The sequence below is a fragment of the Lepidochelys kempii genome, chromosome 11 (genome assembly GCF_965140285.1).
Source record: "Lepidochelys kempii isolate rLepKem1 chromosome 11, rLepKem1.hap1, whole genome shotgun sequence".
NCBI classification, from domain to species: domain Eukaryota; kingdom Metazoa; phylum Chordata; order Testudines; family Cheloniidae; genus Lepidochelys; species Lepidochelys kempii.
In genome coordinates, this window is record NC_136390.1 from 38636355 (window position 1) to 38649127 (window position 12773).

Consider the following 12773-nt stretch of genomic DNA (forward strand, 5'->3'; position numbering starts at 1 on the left):
CCCCAGAGGGCAAATCAAGGGAGCCAATAACTGCTAAACGGCACAAGGAAGGAGGCCAGGTTTCCTGCACCTCTCCTCTTTGTGCATCCACTAAACAGCCAGGCACAACCTGACCCTCTGCTCTCCAGCTAATAGAATTTCTACTGGAACCTTGCTGACATTAATAACTGATACTGATTCACAAGAGAAGATGTACTGTCATGATCAGGCACTATATATGCTGAAGTTGTTACTGCAGTCTGTCTTAAACAAACTTGCCATGTAAATTTCATCTCAAAGCAGTTTATAATTCAAGGCTATTGAATGGAACGGGACAAAATGAGAAGGGATTTTTTTATTAGAATTTAGAATTTTAATTCCAAAAATGTGGAATAAAATAAGGAATTATACAAAATAGTCTGACAGAAAAAAAATTATGTCATGCAGACTTTTCAGTAAATCTATCCTGGTCTGAAAGCCCGTGGGTTGCCCCTAGCACAATACTTTATTTGTATTGGACACCTACCACAGTTATGTCTTTGATCTTCATCACTCATATCCCCGCAGTCATTATCACCATCACAGATCCAGCTTGCTGGGATACATCTGCCATCATCACACCTGAACTGGTTACTTGAACAAGTCCGCACATGGGACACTTAAAAAATGAATAGAATTACTCTGCTTGTTAAACTAGCCTGCACCGTTGTAATAACCTACTAATGGAAGCATTCTTTAGGACAGGTTTACTCTAGTGAAATGTAAGAGGAAAGCTCAAATGTTAGAACCTTGGTCAAATCACACTTGCTGAGATAAGGTGAACACCACTTCTCCATGTCCCCATTTTCTCTTTATTGGTCATTTGCACTAACAACCCCTACAAATACATTACTGCTTTGATTATTAGTATGTCAACCTTGTTATATATCAAAAAGTAGACTGTTAAAGAAATCTGAAATTAGGAAACTTGGTAAACTTGAAGCAGGCATCAACTCTAACATGAATTCACCGTCCTGACAGTGACAGTACTAATTTTACTATGTATGTTTATAATTGCTTGTTTGTAATCAAGGGCTGAGGTTTTTGGAGCAATCCAGAGACCTTTTAGACAGGTCTTAATAAGGTTGAAGGTGTGTCAGTTTGAATTCCCCCAAAAGCAGGCATGTGTCTCAGAGCCCTAGAAATGCAGGCAAAAGTCACAATCATTTCTAAGTCTGAAATCAAAAGGTGTAGTTTTTATTTTAATAAATACATTGCTAGTAATAAACCAACACTGCATTACCAGCTATCACTTGAATTTCTCATACCTCATGAAATGTGGAGAATGAGACATCAGCCCATTTTCAATCACAGGAAAATCCTAATGTCCTGTTACAGTACCAGTTTTTTCCACTGATGTCTGCCATGTTGTACTCTACCCATTTCCCAGTGATTTTGGTCTTCCTCTTCTTCCGCCCTATGGAGAAAATACCTGGCTTCTTCCCTACTTCCTTCTCCCTTCCCTTTCTTATTTCCCTGTTTATTCTAATCAGTTTCCATCCTGCATACAGGACCTGACTACTCCAAGGAATTATGGGACACTCAGAATCCTAGAATGCCCCAGTCTCACACTATCTGAAGTGTAGCCCTCTGTCCACACCTTTTTTCCCAAATGTCAGAGTGCATATGCACTCTTCATGTCCAAGCCAATTCCAAAATACAGGCTACCTACCCCACATCAGCCAATTCACCAACACTGTTGTTTCAAAGGAGAAAGGAATGGTTTTCATTTACCAGTAATCAATCATGATTAGCTAAGAAGATTCACTTTCCAAACAGAGCGTTTGTGATGCAAACACTTAGAAATAAATTGAAATTACAGGCTCATATCAGACAAGCCACTGAATAGGCCTTAAAAGGTTTTTCCAGTTACTACCAGCCTGGACTGGATCTGTACTGCTGATCTAGAAGAGAAATTAATTATTTCCCATAACCGATTTCCTAAGCCATCCCATTCCCCAGAACAGTTCTCTTTTAACTGCACACTCACCACAAGAGGCGGGTTCATCAGAGCCATCAGCACAGTCTACTCCTCGATCACAGTACCAATGAGCAGGAATACAACGTCCAGATGTACAACGAAACTCACTATTTGTGCAAGTCAGTGAAACTGGAAGAAAAAACCTATGTATGACTTCTTTCTTTTTGTTACCCTTCCAACTTGTTTTAAGTTGCTTTTGAGTCCATGACACACAAAAACATTACAGACTCCAAAAAACAAAAAGAAAAAATTATGCTAGCAAGGATGCCCTTTTATATTCTATCTGCAAAGAGCTTTTTGTACAATCTAGCTGCTCTTTCTATTCAACTACTGGGCCAAATTCTCTCCTTAGACAAGTACGTGCAGCTTCTATTGTTGCATCCACTTATGGGAATGCAGAATTTGCCCCTAGTATAAGATTCCACAGAGCAACTAGAGAACAAAGCACACTATATATTTATAGTTGAGATGAGACTAAGATGATTTTCACTTTAAGAATAATAGGAAAATGGAACTCTACAAACTAGAAATCTGCTGTTTGGCCTTGAACTTGTTATCTTCACTGTTTCCCTACAACTAAGGAATTCAGGAGCATTGAATGTATTGCTCATTAACACCCTTCAGCTTGTTTCCGTTTCCCTTTTGTCCCTCTCTTCCTCCCACTTTCCCTTTCTCTCTTTTTATTCCACAATGCACTACACTTTTGCCATCTCTCACCCCTTCTCCATGCAGAAAACCCATCGGTAATATAGCAGCACTTCCGAGATTTATGATAGCTGTTTACAGATGGGGAATATATAAAAAGTTTTTCTCAGTAGTTCGGAGGTTTTGTTCAATGATTTACCAAATAAAGATACAATCATATCTAGAATAAAAGAACTGCCCATCTCTGCCAGAACAGTTGAGAGACGCATAAGTGAAATGGCAGAAAACATTAAGGAAAAGCAGATGACTGCATTGAAAGACACAGCAGTATTTATTGTTGCAGTTGATGAGGGCGTGGATATAAACGACGTTCCACGTTTGGCAGTTGTGGCAAGATATTGTGCTTCCGATGAAATCCAAGAGGAACTTTGCTGCCTAAAACCCCTGCATGGCACAACAAAGGGGGAAGATATACTGGAAAGTTTTGTAAACCATTTTGAAGAACGAGGAGTTGACATCAGAAAAATATTTTGTGTGACAACAGAAGGTGCTCCTGCCATGGTCGGAAAACAGAAGGGATTTGTAAAGTTACTTGAAGATCAAATTGGCCGTCCGACAGTCAAATTTCACTGTATCATCCACCAAGAAAACCTGTGTGCTAAAATTTCTAATTCAGAGCTTAATAATGTGATGAATACAGTGGTGCGAATTGTGAATTTCCTTGCTGCTCGATCTGCTTTGACTCACCAACAATTTCAAGCGTGGCTAGAAGAGATGGACAGTGGTTATAACAACATCCCACTTCCCAGCAACATTCGGTAGCTAAGTCGTGGCAGGGTTTTGGTGCGCTTTGTAAACTGTTTTGATGCAATCAAGGTATTTTTGTCGAAAAAAGAACAAAACTACCCTGAACTGGATGACAAATGGCTGTGTAAGCTCATGTTTCTATCTGATATCACCGCTCACCTAAACAAACTCAACCTCTGTCTCCAGGGTGCAGGGCAAACAGTTCTGGATCTTTATGAAGCCTGGAAAGCATTTGTTGTGAAACTAGCAGTTTTTTCCAGGGATATTCAAACTTCTACTTTCCACTACTTCCAACTCATAAAAGAGCTATCGACACGTTGCACTGTCAATGTCGATGAGATTCGAAAGTACACACAAGCACTGGAATCAGAATTTTCTGACAGATTTCAAGATTTCCAGTGATTTGGCCCAATGCTTTCTTTTCTAATTAAACCTGAAAAATTCAAAGAAAGCGACCTGGATTTGTCTGTATTTCAGTGGATGGGTGTTGAAGATTTCGAAATGCAACTCTTTCAGTTAAAAAGCTCAGAATTGTGGACATCAAAGTTTGTGGATCTGCGGAGCGCATTTGAAGCTACCGAAAAAGATCATGGGGCCTCTATTCTGACCTGCTGGATGTCCCTGCCAGTGAAATTTAACTGTTTGAAGAAAATTGTGTTTGTAATGCTTTCAGCATTTGGATCCACATACCTGTGTGAACAGGTATTTTAACACATGAAATCTGTCCTCTGTCCCTCTCGGAGCCGGTTAACAGCTGATCACTCAGAAGCCTGTGTGCAGCTTATAGTATCCAAATACGTGCCAGACATTGGAAAACTCAGCAAGGAAAAGCAAGGGCAAGGATCACACTCAACTGATAAGATCTGCATTTTAATTTAATTTTAAATAAAGCTTCTGAAACATTTTGTTTACTTGACATGTAACAGTAGTTTGGTTATATAATATATAGACTTATAAAGAGACCTTCTAAAAAACGCTAAAATGTATTACTGGCATGCAAAGCCTTAAATTAGAGTGTATAAATTAAGACTCGGCACACCACTTCTGAAAGGTTGCCAGCCCCTGGTATAAACCAAAGTATTGAGCAAAAGAGAGAGGAAATTATTCTAGCACTAAGGAACTGACAAAGGCACATTCAGAATAGTGTGCTCAGTTCTGGTAACGTTGAAAAATATGTAGTTCAGTGGTTTTTAACCTTTTTTCATTTGCGGACCCCTAAAACATTTCTAATGGAGGTGCAGACAGCTTTGGAAATCTAAGACATAGTCAGCAGACCCCCAGGGGTCCGCAGACCACAAGTTGAAAACCACTGATGTAGAAGGTACAGCAAAGAATAATCAGAATGGATAAGGGATTCTTGAAATACTATACAAAAAAGATAGAGAAATTATGCCTGATTTCATTGGGAAAAGCTGAGGCTACATAAATGGTGAGCACGTTATGGTACATATACCTCATAAACCTCAGGGAGTATAAAGAACAGATGTTACAAGAACGTCTGAGCTTGTACCAAAGGCACCTGAGGAATGAATTACTGATGTGAAGAAAGGTGATTAGGGCACTATTTACTTACCACAATGAGTGGGGCTCTCATCACTCATGTCTCCACAGTCGTTATCTCCATCACACAGATACGTTCGAGGAATGCAAATGTTTGTGCTTTGACATTTTGTAAAACCAGATTGGCAAGTGCGTTCAGCTTTAAGAGGGAAAGAGAAAGCAAATGTTTAGATCATTTTTATCCCACTAAACTGTATCATTTTGAAAGAAACACAATGTTGTTAAAATAAAATTTACTCTGGAGTAAATTTTCAGTCTCTTATATAAGTTTTAGGTAAGAGACTGCCACTATATCACTGTTCACTCAAAAGAAACAAAAGTGGCTCTAAAAAACACCAGAGGGAGCTAAAACAGCTGCAAAACTTTAGGAGTCTGTTTTCCTCACAGTTAAATCAATAGTAAATTAACACAAAATAGATTTTTTACATATTTTTCTGGGATATTTTCTCTTGATTAATAGCTAAACATGGATGTCTTGAGAAGCTACAAAGAGAGTTGGGCAAATAACTCAAAATGTTTTCCACTCATTTTTGTTCAAATGTTGATATGAATTACTTGGGGCCATGCTCATGGCTCTGTCCTGCTACTCTCTGTGAACATTCAGGCAATTAAGTTTTACTGGCAAAAATGTTGGCAGAATGCATTTTCAAAGTAGCATGTGCTGGTCTTCACAGAAACCATATTGTAAATTCACATGCACATATATTCACATTGGAAGTGCTTGTACATTCAACCAATTGTGGCAGAATTAATACCATGTGAATTATCTGACAAACCACAAATAAGAAACATAGCTGAACTTTCGAATACCTGTGATAAATCTATAGAGCAAACATCTCAAAAATTTTAGAAAAATGCAAATTACAAGTACATTCCGGAAAATCACAATATACCAACAAATATGGTACAAACAGAAAAAGGGGCTACCTTAACTGTATAAATTTCTCATCATGAATTATTTGCTCAGCTCCACTTATGAATGTTCCATAGGAGAACTTCCTACTGACCAGAAGGGCTGATTAGCCTGATTAGCCATGTTATTGGTCAATATTGACTTAACTGCATTTTGTATTTTATTGAAAATAATACTCATTTCCAAAAACAATTCTGTTGATTTTGAAATGAACACTTAAGCAATGAAGCATTTCCACTTTTTTAACTATATAAAGAATACATATTAAGGAGTAAAGTAACTCTGCAGTAACGTGCATAATATTTGCTGCTGGTGATTAAAGCTATTGCAATTAACACAGTAAGAATGATATAAAACTTTATAGCATATACCCACCGCACACATTTGGGTCCCAACCTTGTGAAGACTTACATAAGGACATAATGCACCATGAATAGCCCTGTCAAACTGAATGGGACTGTTCACAGCACATAAAGTGAAGCACATGCATAAATCTTTCCAGGGTTGGGGACGTACAGAGGACAGGCTGTTTTTAATAATAAAATAAAATAAAATATCTATGCTCTCATATTGCTAATAAATATTTTAATTACTGTGTTTTGTTTCAAAATAGTATAAAGCAGAATATTGTTAAAATAAACCAATCATGTCAAGAGAAGTCACTTGTTCTCTTTTGCTGATAGCTTCATTATTCTTCACAAGCAAAAATATTTGCCTCTTCTTTGGTCTAAAGAGTCAGATCCAAATATACAATAGGTAGTTATGATGAACTTACGGCAATTTCTCTCATCTGAAGTGCCATTATCATAACAGTTGTTTACACCATTGCAGACGTATTCAAGAGATATACACCTTCCATTATTGCAAGTAAATTCTGTGTGGGAGTCACAAGTTCGGAACAAGCAGCCCACCTCATCACTGTTGTCTCCACAGTCATTGTAGTGGTCGCAGCGGTAGTGATAAGGTACGCACCTCCCATTGCCACAGGTAAAAGCTGTTGGCTGACAGGTATGGAAAGCTAAAAGGGAATAAAAACAGGGAGGAAAAGTCATGGATACAATGTAAACTCAATTCTTTGACAAATGTAACAAAGGAAAACATGCTTCACTTTTACCTGCCAGGGCAAACATCGCTGCAAAACGGACTGCATGAAAAGTAAAATACACGTTTTGAATTAGACAAAGTCAAAAGGTAAAGTCAGATAAACTTGATTTAAAGTTAAAGGCATGCCTACAAATCTTTTCTTGTTTCTAATGCAGATTTGTTGTCATAATACACATGAAGATGCAGACGCAAAATCAGAAAGCAGGCAGGAGCCCGCTCCGAATTACTACCACATGACTCAATCCTACTGCCACCAAGCCAATAGGAAAAGTGCCACTGATGTCAGTGGAAGCAGGACTGAGCCCTGTGTCACTTTCCAACACAGTTATTAAAATGCTTACCACACACACTTTCCAGCTCATCACTGCCATCCCCACAATCGTTATCATTGTCACATTTCCACCGCTCTGAGATGCATCGCCCATTAAGGCATGTGAAGAGCCCTCCATCACACCTGGTACCATTGTCCACAATACAGTGCTTGTTATTATTGGCTAAATACCAGCGTCCTTCAGAAGGACACTGACACTCTGCACCAGTAGGACCTACATATATTTGAGACAAAAAAAAAAAAAGGATGAGAGTATCAACACATTAAGATAAGCCTTCCATAAAATTATTCACAGCTACCACATTCATTATTCTTGAACTATAACAGCTAGCTTTGTTGTATGTATCAGCCTTTTAAATAAGCAAGGCTACTGAGTCAGATTCTGATCTCAGTTCACCTGTGTCAATCCACTTAACTCTACAGCACTATTCAAGAGTTACGCTTAAGTAACTGAGCTCAAAATCTGGTGCACTGATTTTTAATATTTGTTTGTCATAAATACCATGAAATCTCTGGGCTGTTCTCAGTGTGATAACAAGTGCACTTTTTGGATCCAAGTGAGAAAGTATCCTGCTGTCAAAAATTAAGGCCATACCAGCTGAAGATCTGGCCCTTAAAACTGGAAAACATTAGACTAACTTTGTTCACATTGAAGTCAATGGGAGTTTTCCCTTTGCCTCCAGGCCAACAGTTACTGGGAGATAAGTGCCTAGGTGCTTTTGGAAATCCCACTAGGCACCTATCTGCATCTTTAGGAGCCTTTAAAAAACTTGCCCTGGGTGCTTTTAAAAATCCCTCCCCAAATTTATTTTACAGTTTCAGCTTGTGCCAAACTTGTACAACATTATCAACTTATTAAACCCACTCATTTTCTATTGGAAATTGGGATTTCAATTACCAAAGCTTTTAAAATAACACAACAAAACAAATGGAGATCGTACAGCAAGGGTTCTGAAAGAGTCTGGGAAATAATGGTAATGAAAAGATTTTGTAATACCATGTAATAAAGAAATCCAGATTATGACAAAATTTTAAATTTGCAGCATGAAATATTTAGTGATGTGGTACCATTCGGAGGTCCCAGTGTAATCTGCTGGTGAGTATGTATTATAGGCCCCCTCTGTGCCGAATCCATAGAGGACAGGTGTCCGGTACAGCCCCAGCTAGAGTGCTTTAGCTCTAACTGTAGCAGCTCATGTAGTTCAATCCCTGGTGTGTCAGCCAAAATGGCAGCTGTCACAGCACAGAAAATTCAGTTTGTACAGTCTGGACCTCAATATATTTTAGTTTAGACCAGGAATGGGCAACTGTAGACATAGGGGAAACAGCCTGCTCACCAGATCATTTTATTTGGCCTGTCCACAGGCAGCCAGTAAAAATATTATTCAGGAGGACTGAGCAGGGGCGTAGCCTGGGTGGGCCATAGCCCAACCAAGTAGCACCCCGGCCTGTCCAAATCTGAGCACCAGGCACAACCACTTAAAGTGAGAGGGGTTACAGGGAGTACAGAGTGGAGAGAGTACCGGACTGGGAGCAGGAGCCCAGGCTCTGAATCGCAACACCACTCACTGGCCCAACCAACTCGGTCACTCATGCAGGGGAGGGCTCATGTCTCCTGGCTCTGGTTCCTGCCTTCCCATTGGCTCCCATCTTCCACAGCCAATCTATCTGTCATCAGCCCTGACCCCTCCTAGCCGTGGGCGAGTCAGGGAACACTTCTGCCAACAGGGAGGCAGTAACCAGAGCTGGATGGTGTAATGTCCCTGCTGACATGACAGATTGGTGGCTGGGCCAAATTTGAGTGGTGCTGCGACTCTGTGCATGGTCTTTGCCTTCACTCTGTTCCCCCATAAACACAGACTCCCTGACATGGGGAACCCATACGTCAGGCTCCCCATCAGCACAGGATCCAGCTCTGGCCCATGCTACCAAGGTCCGGTTAGTTCCTCCCTGTTGGCAGAGGTGTACTCTGCTCTCACCCACTACTTGAGGGTGCTGGGCAAAACCTGATGGGCTCTCAGCTCCCAAACAATGATCCAAGGGGGAGACAGTAACTGGAACTTGGTGGCATGGTGCAGAAAGGCTGATGGGGAAGCAGAGCCAAGCAGAGGGGTATGAGGCAGCAACAGCTTTACTAAAAGACGGAACCCCTCAGTGACCCGGATCTATCTTCAAAAAAAAATTCTGTATGGCCTGCCCGGGCTTTTAGGGGATTTTGTGGTGCTATGCTACCTTAAAGTTGCCCATCCCTGGTTTAGGTGAATAAATATTTCAGCCACTCCCAAGTAATTTTTAAACCTAGCACTCCACCATACTATGAGTTCTGCTACAGTCAACATTAACATCAAACATAATAGTTTACCTGGTGCACAGATGTGACTGCAACCGCCATTAAATTGGTTGCAAGGATTGATGCACTGTTGTTGCTTACTTTTTGACCAAACATGAATATCCATTGGTCTTTGTGGCAGATTCATGATCATTACAATCTGATCTGAGCCATCGTATTTGTTAGCTCGGTAAATACTTCTGGTATTCCAATCTGTCCAGTAAATGTGTTGATCAAACAAGGTCATGGCAAATGGATATAGAGCAGTGCTAATGATTACTTCACGATTGGAACCAGAAAGGGAGCATCGCTCAATCTTCTGTCTAAAATAAATAAGGAAATACTAAAGCTTTGAACTTTTACAGGTACCAGTACCTACTTAATTACACTCTGTGACCAGTTCCCACCAATTAAGTACTGGAGCATATTTAACTAAGATTTGTTATTAAATACAGTTTGAGGTCTCAGGGGCTTTTCAAACTACTGATTCAATAATGATGCAAAGTAATGACTTTGAAGCACTAATAAAATAATGTACTGGAAGCAATCAGTTTTTAGAAGAAAACTTTTAAACATTTAAGCTACACTATACATAACCAAAATGAGCACAAATTTCATGACAGAATTCTTTCCTTTGAAAGGGCTCAAATTTCATGAGACTTGCACTAGGAGTACAATGGCACCATGAAAGGGAAAGATACTGTCTTTTTAGTTGGCACTACTGAAGATCCAAATTCATGCTACCAGAAAATACATAGTAGATCACATACAAAATAAATACATAAATCTATGTGCTAAGTTTCCCACGAATAAATGTATGAAAGAAGAAGAGTTGCTATAAAATAATCACAAATTCTTCTCTGTTGACCTTGGAGTTCAGGCTCCCCTCTGTAACAATGACCAGAACTAACGGAAGCAGGACCTCCCAGGCCCACAGGAGATATAGGCTCCAACCCTACAAATCTTGTGGCAAGCAGTGTCCCTGCTCTATACTGTCTACCCATCCTACCCCTAGCAGCGCTATTGACCCACCTGCACCTGCTTCCAGTGAAGGTCAGATAGTGCTGCTTCAGGAAGACTCAATTTATGCTACAGTTGCCAGTGCATTATTATGTAAAATTATTTTATCAGGCCACAAATGTTTGCAGCACTTAAGGCACACAGTTAAACAAATTCCCTGCCTCACAGAGATTACAGTCCAAGCAGACAAGCCATACAAGAACAAAACACGAGATTACAGATAAAGGAGGGTGTGGAAAGATTGTTGGCAGGAAGGATGACAAAGTAGGAAGGATTTCTAGAAGAAATGCATTTTGAGGAGGGATTTCAAGGAGGAGAGAGAAAGTGCTTGGTAAAAAAGGAGCATGGTATTGCTAGAAGCTGGGAGTGAGAAGAGAAAAAGGGAGCAGTGAGGAGAAAATACTGGGTGGAGTGTAGGGGAATTAGAGAAATTAGAGCAAATGTGAAGAGTGTATTATGCCCCGGGTAAAGGCTGCTGCCTGACTCCATTTCCCAGAATTCTGGTGATCAGACAACTCAGTGAGGTGTTATATACACATGGCAGGGCTTTGGTGACAGGAGAAAGAAGGTCATGTGAGTTCTGCTCCTCTCCTTCAAAGATGTGCCTGTGCAATTGCTATGCTTTTGCTTCTCTCTTCACAGTACAGTTAAAGGGAAGACAAGGCCCATGAAGGTTGCAGACACAGAAATACAGGTAGTAAAGCTATGTTTGTGTGCAGACTGTCAATGGAACAGAAAGGTTTTCTGAAAAATTACACTGTAAACAATAACATTCCTAGTGTCCAGAGGTGAGTTCAATGTTGCAGCTCCAGGACTAAGTCCCGCCCTTCAATTTAACACCCAGACAAGCTCTTTCAAAGCTGTAGAAGCATGCAGGTAACCAATCATTAGCCTTAAGTGAATAACATGAACTTACATTAGCTAATCTTAGGGTAATTGTATGTTTAAGTCTCCCTTAGAGAAACATTTCAATTGTTACAAATTGCATTCTGGTCATTCACCAGACTACTAGGGTGGGCTGAATGAGGAGAGAAGCTGCTGACAGAAAGAAAATTATCATGTAAGAAATTTTTCCTTCTGCTGCATGGCTTCTCTCCTCCTTCATCACTAATGGGAAGTAAGAAACAGTGAATCATAGAAGTGGAGGAGGGGAAGATAAAGCAGAATTTTAATTATTATTGCAAGATGAATAATAGGCAGACATACAAGTTACCTCATATAAAGCAAAAGCTTTGTAATTTAAGGAATTATGTGGGAACCAATCCAGTAGCACCTTCCTACCAAAATACTCCCTCTGCAGAGCAATGAAAATCTATTTTGCAAATCTTCTTCAGATGAGCCTCAGACACTTTTCCCCACAATGCCAATAGAGACCTTCTGAGGACACCTTGATTCGTACTCCATAAATAGTCTCCCAGATGCCTAGGATGTCAACTGTTGAAGGATTTTAATGTCTTGCCTGCAGCAAGTTTGATGTCCTAAGGCCATGGCATTTTGGATAGAATGAGACATTTTGGGAATATCCATTTAGGTCACAACTTTCCAAGGGAGTGTAAGGATTGGAACAAAATGATGGAAACGTTGTTTCACAGGAGTTGTAAAAAGATGAACTAACCTTGATCAGAACGATTTCTGGAGCTACAAGAATAACCTTTTCCACTTGACAGCAGCTATGTCATTCTTGTACAGATAGAGGAACTAATTCCAACCCTGTCTTTTGGAAGTAATGGCAAGAAAAAAGCTGCACATAAGCTCGTCTGGTTTGGCCATTCTGATGAATTTTGACACCTGATGATACTCATTGGAGAGTCTGGTGTACCTCCATGAAGAACACTGCTAGGGCTGGTACACACCTTTTTATGGTATTTGGTTGCTGGATTCTGACCAGTCATCTGGGAAAACCTGTAGCGTAGCTGAGATCATCAGAACTTTGTGATTATTAACTGTTGGTCATAAATTAGTGGCCAGGGCCCCATTTGCTGGACATGGTACAAACAAATAACAAAGAGACCATACTTGCCCCAAAGTGCCTTCTGTTTCCCCTCACACCAGAAATGAAATCTGA

At 40.1% G+C, this 12773-nt stretch overlaps 1 protein-coding gene across 5 annotated transcripts in view; it reads right to left on the reverse strand.

Annotated features, from left to right (window-relative positions):
- The window catches only part of LRP2 (LDL receptor related protein 2), a 181192-nt gene that overhangs the window by 56567 nt on the left and 111852 nt on the right, over positions 1–12773 (reverse strand). For all 5 annotated transcript variants that reach the window (XM_073305750.2, XM_073305749.2, XM_073305752.2 and 2 more), the window contains exons 42-47: positions 9722–10011; positions 7370–7573; positions 6700–6942; positions 5025–5150; positions 2009–2128; positions 506–637 (exon numbers count right to left, since the gene is read on the reverse strand). In XM_073305750.2, coding sequence (XP_073161851.2) covers positions 506–637; positions 2009–2128; positions 5025–5150; positions 6700–6942; positions 7370–7573; positions 9722–10011 — 1115 coding nt within the window. The remainder of the gene's footprint in view (positions 1–505; positions 638–2008; positions 2129–5024; positions 5151–6699; positions 6943–7369; positions 7574–9721; positions 10012–12773) is intronic.